Source organism: Sorex fumeus, unplaced genomic scaffold (assembly GCF_029834395.1).
Source record: "Sorex fumeus unplaced genomic scaffold, SorFum_2.1 ptg000034l, whole genome shotgun sequence".
Classification (NCBI taxonomy): domain Eukaryota; kingdom Metazoa; phylum Chordata; class Mammalia; order Eulipotyphla; family Soricidae; genus Sorex; species Sorex fumeus.
In genome coordinates this window covers 25,019,774-25,041,212 of record NW_026606091.1, presented here as the reverse complement: position 1 = coordinate 25,041,212, position 21,439 = coordinate 25,019,774, and the positions used below count along the sequence as shown (strand labels likewise).

General features: G+C 44.2%; 2 protein-coding genes across 3 annotated transcripts in view; both read right to left on the bottom strand.

Moving 5' to 3' along the window:
- The window catches only part of RUSC2 (RUN and SH3 domain containing 2), a 68,569-nt gene extending 55,276 nt beyond the window's left edge, over window positions 1-13,293 (bottom strand). Inside the window, exon 1 of one of the 2 annotated variants that reach the window (XM_056116986.1) lies at window positions 12,995-13,293. The gene's annotated coding sequence lies outside the window, so the exon portion shown is untranslated. Of the gene's footprint in view, window positions 1-12,422; window positions 12,517-12,994 lie in introns of those variants that run through there. The other variant, XM_056116987.1, reaches the window with a different exon arrangement.
- The window catches only part of LOC130026586 (phospholipid-transporting ATPase FetA-like), a 157,221-nt gene continuing 148,789 nt past the window's right edge, over window positions 13,008-21,439 (bottom strand). Inside the window, exons 27-28 of the mRNA XM_056117430.1 lie at window positions 14,555-14,587; window positions 13,008-13,435 (exon numbers count right to left, since the gene is read on the bottom strand). Coding sequence (XP_055973405.1) covers window positions 13,008-13,435; window positions 14,555-14,587 — 461 coding nt within the window. The remainder of the gene's footprint in view (window positions 13,436-14,554; window positions 14,588-21,439) is intronic.

Sequence of the window (21,439 nt, the reverse complement as noted above, 5' to 3'; positions counted from 1 at the left end):
CTAAAGGAGTGCAAATCTTGGAGAGCACCATGGCCAAGTGTGTAAGTACCACAACCTGATGTGCAACCTCTGGTGAGCACCATAGCTAAACACATCTTAGCATGGGACAGGAGAGAAAGAGTGAAGGCGCTTGCCTTGTATGGGGCTGCAGTGACTGTAATCTTGTTCACATCATTGGTACCACATAAAGTCTCTGAGTATCATCAGAGATCACTTTTGAGCAGATAGGAATAGCCTCTGAACACAACTTGATGGATGTGGCCTCCTTCCTTTCTGTGCCTCCAATAAAACAAACAGTATGAGCAGGGTACGGGGAGATAACAAAAGGCCTAGCTAGAGGAGCTGGCCCAGGTTTGATCCTTGGCAATACATGGTCTCCTGAGCAACCAGTAGCCTGGTGGTCCCAGGCATGGTCCGTGGAAGGCCCCTGCACTGAGTACTAACTTGATGGTCACTTTTTTTAAAAGTTAAGAATACAATAATAACATGAAACACAATGAGGTCAGGAAGCGTATTAGAAGGGTTTATATACATTTTATCTTCTCTTCTTGGTTGCACATTGAGGACTATGACTATCTTGTTTATCTTTGTAGTTACTTAACCTAGCCTAGGACTGGGCTGGTTGATGCTTATTCACTGAATTGCGTTAAAGTGGAACTGTCTCTTACCTAAAAACTTTTTTACAGGGGTCAGGGATGTCGCACAGTGATAGGGTTAAACCCTTAGTACCACAAATAAAAAGTCTTTTTTTCTGAGCAATATTTGATTTATGATAGCTATGTACATATTTATTCTACACACCTAGAACTAGCCCTTTTTGTTGGAGTGTAGGGTACTGAAAGGATAACGGGGGGTTCTGTGATCAGTTTCTGGAATGTGCAGGGCAAGTCTGTCTAGAAAGTTCTCCTCTTTCTCCCAGAATTGTCACACCCAGCACTCCCCACTTTCTCTCCTGCTTCAGCCTGAGAACCAGAATAGTATGCTCCAGTCAAAATCGGCATCCCTCCCACCCTCTTTCTTCACGTTTCCTCCCTTAACCTCACTGGTCTTCACATCTGTCCTGCTGGCTGCATCCAATAGGAATGCTGAGCAGCCAGGAAAGAATGCAGGATGTGTTGCAAAAAGTCCAGCAGTACTGGAGCGAGTTTGTTTTTTTCCTAAAAAAGGGCAATTATGAAGTTATGTAAGAGATGGTTCTCCTAGCTGGGAGTTTTTCCAACTCCAGCTGGAGAGATTCCCCAAGCTGTTTGAAGTTTCAGGAAAAGGTTTTGGAATTTACTGCTTGGCCATTGACATTGGAACTCTCTCTGGGTAGAGGTAGGAGGTTCCAGTGGAAAAAGAGTAACTGGGTTCTCACTGACCTTCCATTGTAGCCCCTGTGTTCCCCTTGGATAGGAAATAGCGTAATCCATTTATAATTAAAATCTCAGAACACAGACAAGCTCCACTGCCAAAATCAGTCTAAATGGCACCAAGTCTTTGGGGCCCCGCCCAAATGAGGCAGGGCCTGAGGAGTCTAATAGCTGCATAAAAGCAGCATATCAACAGCCTTCTGGGTTGACTTCTTTTCCTGCTTTAGACAGAGGTATGGAGGAATTTGTTGGGAGAACATCAGAAGCAATGTATTGCACAAGGACTAGATGAATCAGTCAATAACACTGAGTAGCTGAGAAGCACCCAGTCATGTACTATGTGAATGAAACAGACCTGGCACCTACCTTCATGTAATTCAATTGGAGGACTGAACAAATTATAACCAAATGGCTGGGAAAATAGTACTGGGATTAGGGTGCAAGCAAGACATATGCTCAACCAAATTCAATCTCTGGCATCACAGGGCTTCCTGACCATCACTGAATTTAGCCCTGGAGGCCCTGAGGAGTACTGCATCCTTGGGCCCTTGCACTGGAATGCCAGCCAAGTGTTTCTCAGTGGCTGCCTGGTCCCCTGAGAAGTACATAAATAAAATATTTACTGATAATAAATCATAAATAAATATATTTTGTTTTGTTTTTGGCTTTTGGGCTATACCCAGTGGTGCTCAGGGTTTAGTTGTGGCTCTGCATTCAGGAATCATTCTTGTCAAGGCTTGGGGGAATCATAGGGTTGCTGGTGACTAAATCTACATAAGCCAAATGCTTAGCAAGCACCTTACATGCACTACTATCTCCCTGCCCCCAACTATTTATTTAAAAACATTTCTCTTTTTTTTTTAAAGTGACATGACTGCATATGGGGCTGCAACATACAATTTAAGAAGCAGGATTATAGATTCCATTATTTCTTTTTGTTTACTCATGTTCCTGGAGCATATCCTATAGTTGCTTCCTAAGAAAGGATACACAGTAGGAACATTTTTGGTTGTTTTTTCTTTTTTGGGGACTACACCTGGCAGTATTCAGAGGACCACACAGTACTGGGATAGAACTCAGGGTTTCCACATGCTTGTGTTCCAGCCCTTTGAGCCATCCCCATGAGCCATGCCTAACAGCAGGAACATATTTGAAAGAAATGTCTAAGAAAACTTTTTAACTTTCATGGTTGGTAATTTGGTAGTGCATAAAATACTAGGCCAGAAATAAGTTTTCATAAATTTGAAAGAATTGCCCCATATTTACTAATTAGATATTTTAAAATCTAAATGCCATTTTGATTTTTGATATTTGTATATAAACTTTTTTCTTTTTAAAAGGAAGAGTTTTGTGGGGACAGAAATAGTACAGGGGTTAAGGCACTCGTTTTTGCAAGTGGCTGACCCCAGTTTAATCCCTAGCACCATAAGGAAGAACTCCTAAACGTGGAGTAAACCTGGGTCTCCTACATGTCTACATGTATAGCATGTACTCATCCTGGCCCTTTTTCCTGTTTCTTTGCTTGTTTTGGGGCCATACCTGGTGATGCTCAGGGGTTACTCCTGGCTCTGCACTCAGGTATTATTCCTGAAAGTGCTCAGGGGACAATCTGGAGGTAGGGGATCAAACCTGGGTTGGTCACATGCAAGGCAAATGCCCAACCTGCTGTAAGAGAGATCTGGCCTTTTCTTTTCACTTAAAAAATTTATTTATTGAATCACCATGAGATAGCACAGTGGGTAGGGTATTTGCCTTGCATGTGGCCGACCCAGTCGGCCCAGGTGTGATTCCTCTGCCCCTCTCGGAGAACACAGCAAGCTACCAAAAGTATCTCACCCACATGGCAAAGCCTGGCAAGCTACCCATGACGTATTTGATACGCCAAACACAGTAACAACAATGGAGATGTTAGTGGGCCCACTCGAGCAAATCGATGAAAGGGAGGAGAGTGACAGTGAATCACCATGAGATAGAGCATTAGAGCATTACTAAGCTGTTCATGATTGGCTTTTTTTTTTTTTTACTTTTAAAGCAACATCATCCCCACTGCTTTGAATGTTTAGAAGGGAGTTATTATTACTTTAAAATTTTTTTGTGTAAGGCAAATGCCCGCACGGCAGAGCCTGGCAAGCTACCCGTGGTGTATTTGATACACCAAAAACAGTAACAATAACTAATGGGTTTCATTCCCCTGACCCCGAAAGTGCCTCTAATGCCATTGGGAAAGACGAATAAGGAGAGGCTGCTAAAATCTCAGGACTGGGACAAATGGCACCCACTTGAGTAAATGGATGAAAATGGGATGACAATGATACAGTGACAGTGAAGGCAAACACCTAACACACTGGTCTAACTCTTTGGCCCTACAACAGAGTTATTAAATGATGTAGCAAAACCAAAGAAGTAATAGTGGCTTCAGAATTTGTATATAGGTTGAATTTATGATTATTAAACAGATCAGATCAAAAAGTAGAAGTAGGAAAGCAGTGGCATCAAGGATTGCCTTGAAATTTCGTTTGAATGGCAATCACTAAGTTTTACTACCGTTGTTCATAAATTTGCTCGAGCGGGCCCAGTAACATCTCCATGATATGAGATTTGTTGTTACTGCGTTTGGCATATCGAATAGGTCACGGGTAGCTTGCCAGGCTCTACCGCGTGGGCGAGATACTCTCGGTAGCTTGCCGGGCTCTCTGAGAGGGGCGGAGGAATCCAACTCGGGTTGGCCATGTTGGCCGCTTGTAAGGCAAATGCCCTACCGCTGTGCTATCGCTCCAGCCCAAGTTTTACTAAAACAAAAATATATTTGTGGTATCCTAAAAAGCTTATTATTTTGGTAATATACTCTGCTGTATGAATATAAAAATAATCTCAAAAATGTGTATGGAAGGAAAAAAGTGTGTTTTACTAGGAAAGTATTTCTATATACAAAAATGATTATAATAACAATAACATTTTAGGGAAGATAAGGGTACCAGTTAAGGTGTTTTATTTTTTTGCGAGGGCACATTGGTCTTCGTGCTTGAGAGACCATGTAGTACCAGGGATTGAACTTGGGGTTCCAGCATGCAAAGTATGTGCTTCAGCTCTTTGACCTTAAGACTCCAGACCTCAATGAAGTTACTTTAAGTGAAAAGAGTCTACTAAGCCACAAAACATGAAGACTAAATTAGCAATTTGGATAAGTTCTTATAATTAATACAAATTAAAAGAATGCAGAGAGATAAATAATTTTAGTGCTCAATTACATTCTAAGAATATCTAAAGCTACAATTTACATTTATATATGTATGTAAACTGAATGAATGGAAAGGTAAGAGTATAGGTAATTTACATTTTTTTACTACTATCATTTTATTTTAAAATTGCTTTTATATACTTCACAGGCATTGTGGGTTTGGTTCCAGGTCATTACAGTAAAATGAATTTAAAACAAAGTCACACAAAGCTTTTGGTTTCCCAGTACTGATAAGAAATATAGTTATACCATAGTCTGTCAAATGTATAGAGCATTATGTCCCACAAATATATGTACCTTAATTAAAAATATTGTTTCTAAAAAATTCTAATTATTCTGAGCCTTTGGACAAGTCATAATTTTTTTTTATGGGTAGAGAGTCCTGCCTCAGTGTTAGTGGCTATTGATTGAACAACTGGCAGTGGTCAGTGAAAGCTGGCTGTTTCTTAAAATAATGAAGTTTGCTCACTGATTGACCCTTCCTCTCATGAAAGTAGCATGTGATGCTGCAATAGCATTATATCCACAGACAAACCTTCAACATCAGAATCAATCCTTCTAATCCTATCACTGCTTTACCAACTATGTTTCTATCACTGTCACCATCACTGTCTTCCTGTTGTTCATCGATTTGCTCAAGCGGGCCCAGTAACATCTCCATTGTGAGACTTGTTACTACTGTCTTTGGCATATTGAATTCATCACGGGTAGCTTGCCAGGCTCTGCCGTGCAGATGAGATACTCTCGGTAGCTTGCCAGGCTCTCCGAGAGGGGCGGAGGAATCAAACCTGGGTCAGCCGGGTTGGCTGCATGCAAGGCAAACAAACGCCCTACCTGCTGACCTATCACTCCAGCCCTAATATATATATATATATATATAAAATATATTATTTATATTTCTATAATATTCTAAATTCTTTGTTGTTATTTCACAAGTTTGACAGTTTCTTCACAAAAAGTAGATTCCACCACAAAAAACAACTGCTTTTAATGCATCTTTAGAAACAATTCCTTAATATGAGGTTGCTTTAAAGTAATTCAGTCTCATCTTTGGGTTCCATTTCTCATTGTAGTTTTGTTGCAATTTCAACCATGTTTGAGGTAACTTCTTCCACTGAAGTCTTGAAGCCTTCAAAGTCCATGAAAGGTGAAGTCAACTTCTCCTAAATTCCTATTAATGTTGCTGTCTGTGTCACAAATGTTCACCTAGAATGATGATTCTTTTTCCAGAGGAATTTCCAATGACTTTGCCCAGATTCATCAGAAGAATAACTATCTATGGCAGCTATGACCTTATAAAATGTATAAACTTTTATTTTGTTTTAGGGTGACACTCAGAGTGGTCCAGGGGGTATTTCTAACTTTGTGTTCAGAAGTGACCCCTTGCAGCACTCAGTACTGCATTATTGCAATACATGTGATGCTGGGGATCAAGCCAGGGTCAGCTCTATGCACAGTGAGCACCTTAGACACTGTACTAAGTCTCTTTTCCCTACAGTCTTACATTTAGAAAACTGTAAAAATTTTTCCCTAAAACAGTAATAACTAATACATGAATGAAGCAAAATAGTATTTTGTTGTGGTGGAGCTCCCAAGTAGTACTCGGGGACCCAGGAAGCCACCCCCATCAATACTTGCCCAACGTAGATCAATAAGAGGGCCAGAGGACAGAGAGCCTCCTGGGTCCTATAGTGTTAGGATCCCTGGGAATCTCCAGGACCACACCTGGAAGTGCTCAGGGGCTATGTGATACGAGGGTTTGACCCTGGGACTTGCTGTGTGGAAAGCATGTATCCCAGACCACTGAGTTATTTTCCCAGCCCCAAGTTTTAGGACACAAAATAACACAAAAATTTGTTGTGCTTCTACTCATCATATGAATATTATGAAAGGTATATTAAGAAAAACAATTCTACTTATGACACCAAAAAGAATAAAATACTAAGAATAAAGTTTATGAAGTGTGTACTGAAAACTAAAAAATAGTGCTGAAAGGAATTAAAGAAGAAACAGGTGGAAATACAGCCTATGTTAATAGATTAAGACTCAATAGTCTTAAGATGTAAATATCTGCAGTATTCAACAATATGTATGAACATTGTACTTACCTTACATGCAGATGACCCTGACTTGATCCAGGGTACCACATATGGTCCCATAGCACCATGAAGAATGACTCCTGAGAACAGAGTCTGTCACTCTATCACCTCAGTCCCCCAATCATCAAAATATTTTAATAAGCCAGAGATGTAGCTCAATGGTAGAAGACTTGCCTTGTATGAATGAGGCCTGAGTTCAATACCCAAGATCATTTCAAAGAAGATTTCAATAAATCTTTTTCTTCCAAAGAAGACAAAATATCATAAATACATGAAAAGATGCCCAACATGTTTAGTAAAAACCACAATGAGACTCTATTTCATACCCATCAGATGGCTATTATTAAAATAAAAAAAGAGAAATAGTGTAGCAACTTGGAATACCTGCCTTGCAAGTATGTGTTGACAAGTTCAAATCCTCAGTGTCCCTCATGAACCAAGCACTATCCTGTCAGTTCTGGTGTTTAGGTCTGGCAGCTCTGCTCTCTGCACTCTCTAGCACTATAAGCATAGGGATAGGGCTAGAATAATTGCACCCTAGTCTCCCAAGCCCTACCAGGAGTGATCCCTGAGTGAAGAGCCAGAAGCAAACCCTGAGTACTTCCAGGTGTGGCCCTAAAACAAACATAAAAGTACTGACACTTTTATTAGTCATTGTGGAAATGTTATATCAGTTCCTCAAAAGAGTTAAACAGATTACTCCATGATTTAGCTATTTAGTTTTTGGGTACTCAAAAGAACTAAAAGCAGAAATTTGGATAGTTACATATCCATATACATAACAGTATTATTCACAATATGCAGAAAAGCAAACCAGAATGGATGAACAGAATGTGGTATATCATACAAAAAATATTACTTAGCCTTAAAAAGGAGAGACATTTTTGGGCTGGAGTTAATAGCACAGCAGGTAATGTGCTTACACACCAACCTGGGCTCAATCTCCGCATCCCTTTTGGTCCCTGAGCCCCACCAGGAGTGATCCCTGGGCACAGAGTCAGGAATGATCCTTAGCATCACCAGGTGTGACTCCCCCACAAAGCCCCACAAAAGGAACGAAATTTTGAATACAAGTCACAATAAGGATGAAACTTGAAGATTTATGAGCCTCAACTAAACGTGTGAGCTTTGGAAGCATAAGTAAAGGATTCCAAACCTTAGTGAGCTCTGTGGCAGTGTTCTAGTACCACAACCTGATGTGCAACCTGATACACATATAATCACATCATAATCAACATCAACAACAACAAAAAAGGGGGAAGGGGGATACAGAGGGACTCAACAGAATGGAAGAAGCTGAAAAATTGATCAGTGATGTCATAAAGTGGTAGAAACAACTCAAAAGACAAACAAAAAAGATGATCAACTTAAAAATAATAAAGATAACATAAGAACTGTATGGAATAGTATTAAGATGAATAACATTCATATCACAGGAATTCCAGGGGTAAAAATTCCCATTTGAAAAAGTATTAGCTAAAAAGTTTCCCAATGTGAGAGTTGGACATCCAAAATCAGCTTAAAGAATTTCAAAGAGGGGCTGGAGAGATAGCACAGCGGGTAGGGCGTTTGCTTTGCACACGGCTGACCCAGGTTTGATTCCCAGAATCCCATACGGTCCCCTGAGCACTGCCAGGAGTAATTCCTGAGTGCATGAGCCAGGAGTAACCCCTGCGCAAAGCTGGTACCCAAAAAGAAAAAAAAAAAGAATTTCAAAGAGATGCATACCGTGTCATAGTATATAACTAAAATAACAAGTCAAAGGGAATTCTAAATGCAGTAGAAGCAGAGTCACATGTAAAAGGAAATCCATTAAGAGAATCATAGAAACTCTACAGGCCTGAAGGTAATGGCATGATAAATACGAAATGCTAAGCGGAAAAAGGCTTCAATAAAGAATACTCTATCTAGTTACGATATCACTCAGATTTTAAGGAGGATCAACGGGGTTTTCAGACAAAAAAGTTAAAGGAATTCATCAGCACTAAAGCAGTTCTCCAAGAAATACTTAAAAGACCTCTGCAAAAGGAAAACAAACCCTATATGGAAGATGATGTATGAAAAAAATCAAATATGGAAGAGGAGAGTAATGATGGAGAGACTCTTTTATTTTCAAATTTACTAAATCCTTTCCTCTTTTGGGTTTTGGGCAATGCCTGGTGGTGATCAGGACTTATTTCTGTGATTAGGGATTAGTTCTGGTGGAGGTGGGGAACCATATGGGGTGCCAGGGATAGAACCCGGGTCAGCTTCATGCAAGGGAAATGCCCTACCAACTGTGTTATTGCTCTGGCTCCTAAATCTTTTATTATCTCCATTCTGGAGCGATAGCACAGTGGTAGGGCGTTTGCCTTGCACGCAGCCAACATGGCCGACCCGAATTCAATTCCTCCGCCCCTCTCGGTGAGCCTGGCAAGCTACTGAGAGTATCTTGCCGGAACGGCAGAGCCTGGCAAGCTCCCTGTGATGTATTCGATATGCCAAACACAGTAACAACAAAGTCTCCAATGGAGACATTACTGGGCCCGCTTGAGCAAATCAACGAACAACGGGAGGGCCTTTACCTTTACCTGTTAAATTTAGATAATTTAAAATTTCAGATTTATTTTCCATTTCTAATTTTTTTTATTTCTTTTAAAGAAGATCTTATTTATTCTATCATTGAATGCAGTCATAATAGATGTTTTAAGCATTTGGTCCAGGGGCTGGAGCAATAGCACAGTGGGTACGGCGTTTGCCTTGCACGTGGCCAACCCAGGTTCAATTCCCAGCATCCCATATGGTCCCCTGAGCACAGCCAGGGGTGATTCCTGAGTGCAGAGCCAGGAGTAACCCCTGTGCATGGCCAGGTGTGACCCAATTTGGTCCAAATGAGAAATATTACAAATAAAAAAATATTATAAATCTCCTTTTAAGCATAGTTTTAGTTGTGTTATATATATATTAATATATAATAATTTAGTAAATCTATTAAAAATTTTCAAATTTCAGTTATAAATTTTATTTGCCTTGAACCATAATTTATACTTATAGTTTTGGGTAGGGCATTTGTCTTGGGCTGACCCAGGTTTGATTACTCTGTCCCTCTTGGGAGCCCAGCAAGCTACTGAGAGTATCCTGCCCACATGGCAGAGCCTGGCAAGTTCCCCTTGGGTACTGGATATGCCAAAAACAGTAACAACAAATCTCACAATGGAAACGTTACTGGTGCCTGCTTGAGCAAATCGGTAAGCCAGGGGAAGACAGTGCTACAGTTTTAAACTACTAAATATATAGATTATAAGCATCTCATTATATTGATTTATAGTTTTTAAATTTATAGTTTAATCTCATAGTGAACCTATAACATACTATATTTGATTTGAATCTTCTGAAACTTGTTGAGATTTATATCAGATACAAGCATATAGTTTGTTTTTGTAAATTTTCTGTGTTTTTAAGGAGAATTGTTGAGTACATTGTTATATGTCTTTAAGTAGTTAAATTAAGCCGAATCATGCCATTAACTATGCTTTAATAATATCCTTAGACTTCTGCCTCTATATTTTATCAATAATTATTTTGGCGAGTATAGGTTATTAGAATCATCCTACTCCCCAGGCAGCTCTCTCAGAGCAATGTTGATATCCGGCCACTTAAAAATATGCTCATTTTGATGACAACTCATTTGATAGGAGCTACAGTATCATATGCCAATGTTTGAGTGGGTGTTTTCTGGATAACCTCAACACTGAGAAACTAGACTATTTCCATAGAGCTTGTCCTAAACATGCAGTGAGCCATCTCAGTCAAGTGACTTTTAACAGGGTGCTCAGTCACTGTGTATGAGTAACAGAATAAATGGGTGAGTTATTGTCTTAAATATGCAGAGAGAAAATAGAACACATAAGCCTCTCCATGAACTAGGGATGCCAGATTTAGCAAATAAAAACACAGGACACCCTTGCTGTTTATCTGAAATTCAAATTTAACTTGGCAAACTGTATTTTATCTGGCACCATTCTAGAGTATTGGGAGTGAAGAAAAAAATATTTTTAAATTCACAGTGGTATTCTGGGGTTACTGAGATCTTCGGCCATGTTGGCTGCGTGCAAGGCAGACGCCCTACCTGCTGGGCTGGAGCGATAGCACAGTGGTAGGGCGTTCGCCTTACACGCGGCCAACATGGCCGACCCGAGTTCGATTCCTCTGCCCCTCTCGGAGAGCCTGGCAAGCTACCGAGAGTATTCGATATGCCAAACACAGTAACAACGAAGTCTCCAATGGAGACGTTACTGGGCCCACTCGAGCAAATCGACGATCAACGGGAGGGCCTTTTACCTTACCTTACTGAGATCTTAATAGGGAGACTAGACTAAACAGTGGTACCCTAGAGTCACACACCAGTAGGGGGCATGGGTAACAGAACATCAGGAATTTATCTTCATTCCACTTTATCAGACCATTCCTTAATTTCCAAGGAGCCTCCTAAGAAACTCAGATCACTGTATTTACTTACCAATACTCTGAGTCCCACTAAAAATAATGCCACAACTAGTTAGGCAATGACTTCTTACCCTATAAAACTCCCATGGCTTTCTAGTCGTTTCATCCATCTCTTAGCGATATCTACTTCCCCCACAGAACCTGTGCCAGAAATTAGAAATTAGAGATTTTCTAATCCTATCTTTTATTCTTTTAATTTTTAAAGTGTGTGTGTGTGTGTGTGTGTGTGTGTGTGTGTGTGTGTGTATGGTTTTGATATTTTCAGAATCCTGCCTTGTCTTCTGGAAACTAAAACTGTTCAGGTCATTTCCTGAAGAATTAACCAAAAACAGGCTTCTCCCTCTCTATTCTTCAAGAGCACCATCCTTAAAAGGTCAGTTTATTACTGACACTGTTTGCAGAGTAGTAATCTGTCTGGCTCCGTTTTCCTACGATATAAATGGCCCAGAGGGCCCGATTATACCCCAACGGTATTTAGGAACCACAGGATATCTCCGGTCACATCAGGTTCCAGAGCTCTATCCTTCCAGTCTGAGACAGGGAGGAAAAGGGTAGCGTAAGTGAAGGCCTTCATTCCCCGACCTGTCCCGAAGCTGACCAGCTACATACACCGGGTCAGCTGACAAGGGCCGTGGTGGCCACCAGCATTCTTCCTCAAAGAGGGGGGGCTGTTAGTCTCTCCAGAGTCCAAGAGGAGCTGGTCACCTGGGCAAAGCTTTCAAGATTATCCAGGCCGTCTTTAAGGTATTAAGCACCGAGAATTGCTGCTGTCCCAGCCCCTGGCTTTGTTGCTCTGCTGTGGTTGTTTTTTTCCTAAGCAGATCGTACACTGAAACGGACCCGCAGATTCTCTCTCCTACTGAAATGAAAGCCAGGAATTGAACGACCAAGAATCGTCCTTCACGCTCATGCGGGGCCACGCGTACCCTGCCAGACGCTTTTCCCTTCCCCTTTCCCCAGCTGCCCTCCCCGCTGAAGCAGTGTGCTTGGCAGCCTCGTCTTTGGGCTCATTCATGCGTCCTCCCCGCAATTAGCGAGTGGACCCTTGTGCCAGCCTCGGTGCTGCCTCCCCCCCCCCACCCCCACCCCTGGGACGCGACAAAGCGCAGCCCTTCCTCCAGGCAGCCCTCGTGGTTGTGCACAGGGCCAGCCCGGTGGTTCCGAGTGTGCCTCGGATATGTGTGTTGTGTGTGTGTGTGTCTGGTGTGTGTGCGCGCGCGGCGGGGGTGGGGGTGGGGGGAGGGTCACCGGGATCGCGGTGCCCTTGGCGCAGGTAAATGCAGAGGCTGGGGGGGCTGGCCCAGCGCCCAACCGAAGGCTGTTTCCCAGAGCAACCCGGGGGCGCGGGAGCCACCGAGGCCCAGACGCCAACTTGGGGGTCCCGTGGCGCGCCGGTCCCGTCTGGGAATGGCTGTGCGGAGGCGCCCGCTGCAGCGGCGAGCCAGGATGCGGGGTGGGGGGGGAGGGGGCATCGCACTTCCCAGCAGGGGACGTGGGGACAAGGATGACACAAGGCGCGAGTCCCTGGGGGTGGGGTGGGGTGGGGTGGGGTGCAGGAGCGGTTAGGGTGGATGACCGCCGGGGACGGCCCCGAGGGTGGTCTGCCCGCGGGGGCAAGCGGGAGGACTGAGGTCTGAGCGCTGAGGGCCGCGGCGGCAGAGGGGGCCCGGGAAGGCGGGAAGCGCCGAGGGGGACCCGCGGAGGCGCCGAGGGCGGGAGAGGGGGCGCGGACACGCGGCTCGATTCTCCTCAGCCCTCCGTGCAGCGCGTGGACAGCGGCCCCGGCGGAGCCCGGCCCGCCCCGGCAGAGGCGTCCTCACCTCCTCTGTCGCCTCAGCGCGGTCCTTCAGCGCGGGCGGCGGCTGCGGCGGCGGCGTCTCGCGCCCTCCTCGAAGGGTCGCGGTGCCTCGGACTCAGGCCGGCGCCCCCCGTCCTCTCCACGCGGGTTGGTAACGGCCGGGCCCCGCCCCTGCAGCTGTGGTGCCGGTGGTGCGATCGGGCTGCCCGCATGCCGCCCCTGGTGGACGGCGCGTTGGTTCGTTCCGCTGGACCGGCGGGGCTCGCCCACCTCCCGCGCTCCGGCTGCGCCGGGAGCCGCGAGTCACGCGGAGTGTTTTCCCGCGAGGGGAGCGGCGAGGCTTCGGCGGGGCGCCGCCTTCTCGGCCCGCGTCCCGCCCCCTGGGGGGCGGAGCCAGGCAAAGCGCCCCGGGGGCCGCGCTGGAACCGCGCTCGCAGAAGGCGGCTGGCACCTGCCTGCTGGCCTGCAGGGCAGGTGCGTCTGGGTACACGGCTTCCCCTAAGGTAGCGAGTCTCACCCCCTGCTGACGTCCCTCTGGAATTTCGCGGCGAATATAGAAGCAAGCGAGACAAATGTTACTGGAAGAGCTCCCTGAGGTGTTAAAGCCCTCAAAGGCCTGAACAGAGGACCAGGTGCCTTAGACACACACAGGAAGGAATTCTAGCGCAAGCCAGAGAAATCAAGCACAGGGAAAGGTTCATGAACGAATAGCTCACGTGGGGCTGGAGAGAGAGTACAGCGGGTAGTGCGCTGGCCTTGCACACAGCCGACCCCCGTATGATCCTCGACACCCCTTACGCTGTCTCCGAACGCCTCCAAGAATTAAAAAAATTAAATAGCTTACCTAAGACTTAGAGCCAGGTGTAACCTAAGGAGGGAAACAATGGTTATAAGTAAGAGTTTGCTTGAAGAGAGAACCTTCTCAGTGTAGCTGGAGTGTGTCAGCAGTGCCATTTCTTCAGAAATTTCTAGTTTATGCAGGTAAAGCTGGAGCGATAGCACAGCGGTAGGGCGTTCGCCTTACAATCGGCCATGGCCGACCCGAGTTCGATTCCTCTGCCCCTCTCGGAGAGCCCGGCAAGCTAACGAGAGTCTCTCACCCGCAGAGCAAAACCTGGCAAGCTCCCCGTGAAGTATTCGATATGCCAAACACAGTAACAACAAGTCTCACAATGGAGATGTTATTGGGCCCGCTGGAGCAAATCGATGAATAATAGGAGGACAATGACAGTGACAGTGATTTTTGTTTGCTTTTGAGCCATACCCAGTGAAGCTCAGGGGCTTCTCCTTGTGAGCGTGGCTCCTTGCCCATTATGTCTAAAGCTCAGGGACACTGGAGACTGTGTGATGTGGTGTTAGAGGCGAACGTGGGCATCCCACATACGAGTGTGTGCTCTAGTTCTTTGAGGTACACACTGGTTGTCTAAAAGTTAACTTTTTCCTTTTGTTTAATAGTTATAAAGTAGGCCAGTAGTAAAATTGGAGCTTACTCTAGGGCTATCAAAGGCCCATATTTCTAATAGAATTAAATAATCCTCAACATTCTATTAGATAGCATCTAACATTTCATTCAAAAGGATACCCATTTCAAAATCTTCCACACCTTTTCCTGATACTGGTAAATAAAAGGACAAATGAAAATATGAAAATATGAACAATATGATTGCAAGAAATTAAGAATGGGTGAAGTATAGGGGGTGTAGGTTCTGAAGGAATAGGAAGGAAACATATGTTCATGAGTTTGGCTTTTATTCTGAAGGCTGTAAGCACTGTTAGTTGAAGCAGGAGAGTGATTAGAACAAGCTTACACTTTAGAAATCTTACTCTAGTAGGGATGTGGATGCTGAATTTGAAGAAAATAAAGAGACCAGTTAGAGAATTCTGGCAATTACAATGAGAATTGAGGGATTCTGAATTAGGTCTAACTCGGGGGTTATAAGAAGAAAAGGGATCAAAGAAATTTAGAGTATAAAATCCAGAGAATGCAATGGTTAGTTTAATGTGTTGCTGGAGGATCATACAGTAGAATGAATAGTGGAGGCTGAGTCCCAGGAGGCTCCAGATGCGGAATCTTCTCTAAAACTCTTCACATATTTGTTACAAGGTCTGGGGCTAAGAATTCCAGGGAAATGTTGGTTCTAGGACAATGCTTCCTACTTTCTCTATTTCTGGAAATGGTAAAATGAAGTTATTCCCACTGACACACAAGTTCTTAACTAAAGTGTGCCATATGAGCTAGTCAGTTCTTTGACCTCTTCTGGTTGTGGATGATCATGCTGCATAACCCAGCTGGGACTCCCCTGTGGCTCTGCTACTGGGAACTCTTTAACTGAGCTCAAGCACGAGGATGTCCTCACTGAACACAACGTCAGAAAACCCCACATGGGACTCAGAATGGAACAGTGATTTGTCTTTTTTTTTCTTTTAACATTGTTTTGTCCACTTAAGTTTCAGCTTCATTCTTTATTTTCTGTTAGATTCCAACAGAAAACTGTGGGTGCTTTAAATTTGAGGCCTGATTCCTGGCAACTATGATTTTTAGCTCCTGCCCTCATCATTAATTTAGTTTCTCAGATTTCTAATTGAGAGATAGAGGAAGAGAGAGAAAGGGAGAGAGGAGAGAGACAGAGAGAAAGACAGAGAGAGAAGGGAAGTGCCTGCAATAGAGACAGGCTGGGGGAGGGAGAGGAGAGGGAAACTGAGGACATTGGTATTGGTGGTGGGAAATGTACATTGGTGGAGGGATGAATATTGGAGCACCATATGACTGAAACCTGACCATGAACAGCTTTGTAACTCTGTATCTCATAATGATCCAATGAAAAAAGAACTGCTCGGTGAGACTGGACTTCATGAATTTTCTGACCATTTTTAGATTTTACCAATACTTTTGTCAGTTTAAGTTTTACTTTAATAATTAGCCAGGTTTCAATTTCTGGCACCTCAAAAAGAAATTAAATTAACAGTTATGTTAATGAAATAATTTTTAAACTTTAAATTTGGGGACCTTAGAGCCAGAGAGAATATAGGAGATAAGGGATTTGCCTTGCAGGTGGCTTCATCAGCCTTCACCCTGGTGGGAATCCCTGGAACTTGTCTATGGTCCCCTGAGCACAGAGACAGGAATAAACCCTGAGCACCACTGGGTCTGGCCCCCCAAGAAAAATAAAATAAATAAAATTAGGGCCCTGTGATATGGCTCAGTGGCATAGCACTTGCCTTGCATGTGTGTGGCCTGCCTCAATTCCTTGGTATTGAAAAGCAAACTTTAAAATTAAGTCATTTTTATCTTTCAGTTTGGCCTTCTGTGAATGGTCAGGCTCAGTGGAAAAGGGGATGTGTTCAGAGGATGTTTATCATTTCTCACTTATCTCTTCTCCCTTCCAAGCTGCTGACTAGTTAAGCGGCAAAACTTCCCAGAGGAAATTTTGGACTGGGGTCTGTTACACTTCTGTGGTAAATTCTTTTCTCCAGAGCTTGAGCAATTAGGAGGGGAAAGAGATGAGTCGTACTTGACTAAGATTGCCACAAACCAGCCTGAGTGCTGGGCTCTACATGAATTCCTTTTGTGTTTTTGTTTTTTGTTTTGGGGTCACACCTGGTATTGCTCAGGGATTTTACCTGGCTCTGTGCTCTGCTCCAGGATCACTCCTGGCGGGCCCAGGGAACCGAATGGGGTGCTGGGGATTGAACCCAGTCAGCTGCATGTAAGGCAAAAGATCTACATGCTACACTGTTTAGGCTCTGAGAATTATTTGTTAAGGACCCCTTTTGTAAATCTTCTAGAGTTTCTCTCTGTGGGTGGAAATAATTCTCTTATACTTCACTTTCCCTGGGATGGGGCTGGAGCGATAGCACAGCAGTAGGTCGTTTGCCTTGCACGCAGCCAACATGGCCAACCCGAGTTCGATTCATCTGCCCCTCTCGGAGAGCCCGGCAAGCTACCGAGAATATCTCGCCCGCGCGGCAGAGCCTGGCAAGCTACTCATGATGTATTAGATATGCCAAACACAGTAACAACAAAAGTCTCCAATGGAGATGTTACTGGGCCTACTCGAGCAAATCGATGAACAACGGGAGGACAGTGACAGTGATACTTCACTTAATTCTTCCAAGTGAATTTTTTTTTTATTCTAGCAGAATCAAACTCATTGCTTCACACAGGCAAGGAAAGTGGTCTACTAATAAGTCACATTCCCTAAACTATCTTAGATATTCGAGTATGAATGAATGAACTCTCATTCACCACTTACAACTGCTTTAGAAATCCCTAGACATTAAAAATATTAATTTTGGGGCTGTAGCGATAGCACAGTGGGTAAGGCGTTTTCCTTGCATGCGGCTGACCCAGGTTCGATTCCCAGCATCCCATATGGTCCCCCAAGCACCGCCAGGAGTAATTTCTGAGTGCATGACCCAGCAGTAATCCTTGTGCATTTCAAGGTGTGACCCAAAAAGCAAAAAAAAAAAATTTATTTAGTTTTTGCTTTCTGGGTCACACCCAGCGATGCTCAGAGGTTACTCCTGGCTCTGCACTCAGGAATTACTCCTGACGGTGTTTGGGGGACCATACGGGATGCCGGGGATCAAACACAGGTCGACTGCATGCAAGGCAAATGCCCTACCCGCTGTACTATTGCTCCAGCCTCAATATTAATTTTATTGAAGTAAAACTTTAAATACAATAACATGCACAGACTTTAAATATACTTTTTGATGAATTTTGACAGGTGGCTGCCTCCAAAATTAATATACAGAATATCTGCATCATGCCCTTTCATTGACAGGTAACCCTACCCTCAGGCTCTTTCTAGTTAATTTGAAACAGCTAGGCATTTGCCAGTTTATCTCCTGCTTCCTTCTGCTGTGGTCACCTCCACCTTTCATACTAAAGGAATCCCAAATTGCTCACAAGACCCAAGTATTTTCTATGAGGACTACTCATGTACTCCTTTAGTCTAAAAAACCCTGGGTGCACAGATCAATTTCACCACAGCCACCTTTTCTTGCTCTGCCACAGAATAGAGAGCCAATTCTTCTATTGCTTTTAAGATTTTCCAGGAATCTGTTAGGTTCCCCAAACACATTAATCTTCAAGTAATTTCCTCAAAACACTCCTGTATCCTAAAATGAGGTCCTTCAAGTATAATGGAAACTGGACACCAAAGGACAGGATTCAGTTTGAAAGGACAGAGTAAGAATCGAGCTCAGAACAAATGAAAGACAGAATTCTTTCATTTACTCATTCATTATTAATGTAAAAAACATCCGTAATCTAAGTGCTGGCACTCTGCTGGGTGATAGGAATATTAAAAAAGGAACAAAGCTCTCATCCATGGTCTAGCAGAGACCCAGAAGCAAAACAATTAATAAAGGCACGAGTGATAATAATACCATCAAACTTTGAGACCTGAAGAGATATACAAAGTAGCCTAGGCAAGGCAAGGCAGAGGTACCCAATTCAGAATAGGAGGTTGGTTGTCAGTGACTACTCCCAAGGCTAAGAGTGAAGGGAGACAGACAAGAGTTAGAAAACAGGAGGGGATGTATTCCAAGATGACATTATAGGAAATGCCAAGGCTCAGAGGCTTCTGAAGGTAAAAATACCTTTGAGGAACTGTGAATAGTTTGATATGGCAGAGATAATAGATCACTTGATCACTTGACTTCCTGTTAATCATCGATTTGCTTGAGCGGGCACCAGTAACGTCTCCATTTGTCCCTGTCATGTGCTAGTGTAGCCCAATGGCGTCTGTTTGTTCTAGGTACACAAAGAGCCTCAAACCGATTGTTCAGGGTCTTGACGAAGACGTCGGACCATCTGGTAGGTGAGCGGCCACGCGATCTTTTGACATCTTGTGGAATCCAGTTGGTAAGGGCTCTAGTCCAGCTGTGGTCTTCAAATCTCATTACTTGTCCAGCCCATCTGATTTTCAATGCCTTGGCACATGCTGAAAGTAGACTATAGACCAAACATGATTGCCACTCAATGCCTCTTTTGCAAACCACAACACAAAACCCAAAAGGAGAGAGAGAACAAAGGGGAATGCCCTGCCACAGAGGCAGGGTGGGATGGGGAATGAGGGGTAGGAGGGATACTGAGATCCGTGGTGGTGGGAAATGGCCACTGGTGGAGGGATGGGTATTTGATCATTGTATAATTGAAACCCAAGCACAAAATTTGTAAGTTTACAACTGTACCTCATGGTGTCTCACTAATAAAAATTAAAAAAAAAAAGAGACAGCATCCCTGATTCTTGACCATCAACGGAGGTCGGAACTCTGGATTCTTTCTCTCATTTGAGTGAAATGTGATACTCCAAGTATAGCTCTTTCGATTCCTTTTTGGGAGACCTCAATAGCGTTCTCAACAAAGTCTCCAATGGAGACGTTACTGGGTCCGCTCGAGCAAATCGATGATCAACGGGAGGGCCTTTACTTTACTTTACTTACAATAGCGTTCTCATCCTGTTTTCGTAGGGCCCAGGTCTCTGAGGCATATGTTAATGCAGGAAGAACAGTGGAATCAAAGATATGTGCCCAGAGCCGGAGGTTCTTCGTCCTCTTAGCTATTTCTTCGAAGCTCTTGAAGGCATTCCAAGCCACTCTCTTCCTCCTGCGCAGCTCAGGTGCCAGGTCATTCATCATGTTGACTTCTCGACCTAGGTACGCATAACTGTTGCATTCGGAGATGGTTGTTCCATTGAGAGCGAATGGAGCATCAGGAACAAGACTGTTTCTCATAAACATTGTCTTCGTGAGATTCAGCTGTAGTCCGACCTTTCCATACTCACGGTCGAAGTCAGCCAGCATTTGTGCTGCTTGGCTAATGCTTGGTGTTATTAGAACAATGTCATCAGCAAAGCAGAGGTGGTGTAGTTGCCGACCGTCTATCTTCACTCCCATTCCTTCCCATTCCAGTTGTCGCATGATGTTCTCGAGGGTGGCACTGAAGTTTTGGTGAAATGGTATCACCCTGCCGAACCCCTCTCTTGACATCAATGATCACTTCTTTGTAGAATGGTGAGATCCTGGTAGTGAATCCATAATATAGCTCACGGAGGATCCTGATGTATTGGGCTTGAATGCCCTGATTGGCTAGGGCTTTAATGACTGCTTCCGTCTCAACAGAATCAAAGGCCTTCTTTAAATCAGTGAACGTTAGACAGAGAGGCATCTTGAACTCCTGAGAAACTTCAATGAGCTTGGTTATCGTGTGGATATGGTCAATGGTGCTGAATCCTTTGCAGAACCCGGCTTGCTCGCATGGTTGTCCTTCATCTAGTGTTCTGCCAATCCTATTCAGGATGACTTGAGTGAACAGCTTGTAGATGACAGACAATAGGCAGATCAGGCAATAGTTGCCAATGTCGTGGATGTCTCCCTTCTTGTACAGTAGTACAGTCCTGCTGGTTTTCCATTGGGATGGAACCTTGCATTCAGACAGGTAGCGTGTGAAGAGCCGAGCCAGTATATTGATGAGTACCGATGGCAGGTTCTTCAGGTGTTCAGGTCTGACCTTGTCTGGGCCAGGTGCTGTTCGTTTCTTTACCAACAAAATGGCATGTCAGATTTTGGAAGGGAGAACATTGGGAACGACATATTCATCTTGCGGAATTTGATATGTGGGCAGGTGGACGTGGCTATCGAAGAGATCTGAGTAGAAGTCATGGGTAATCTTCCCCATTGCCCTTCTGGAAGATGTGATTGATCCATCAGGACGTCAGAGGGCAGTCATCTTGGTCTTGTAGTTGGCAAAGGACAGGCATTATGAATACTTTTCCCGGCTCCTGCCGCATCTACCATAACTTCTGCTCTTCTCTCTTTGAAGTCTTTCTTGATCGCATCTCTGCACTGCTTTGTGAGCTCGGACATTCGCTTGCGGTTGCCTGAGGCATGCGCCAAACCACGTTGGCGAATAAGCTCAAGAGTTTTCGAAGACAGGTGTTTTTTTGTGTCTCTCTCTCTCTCTCTCTCTCTCTCTCTCTCTCTCTCTCTCTCTCGGCATTCCTCACACAATCATGGAGGTGCTGAACCAGTCAATCGTATTCCTCATCAATGTTGTCAATGACGGCATCTTCCCATGTTGCAGCAATAGTGCCAAAGAGCTCCCAGTTGGTGGTCGTTCTGGGAGTTCTCTTCTTAAACTTTGCAGCCCTTTCTCCCCTCTCTGTGAAGTAGAATTTTGCATGAAGGAGATGGTGGTTTGATCCCGTTTGGAACTTTGGGACAACAGCAACATCGGTCAGGCAAAACTGTCAATTGAATATGATATGGTCAATTTCGTTTTGGAACCGTCCACCGGGAGACTCCCATGTCCAACGTTTAGATTCGGCCTTCTGGAACTGTGAGTTACCATGGACGGTCTTGGTCGACATGATGAACTCAGACAGTCTGTCACCCTGTTCGTTCCATTCTAGGCCATGGGTCCCGATGTGGAGTTCTTCAGCTGATCTTCTCGGTCTTA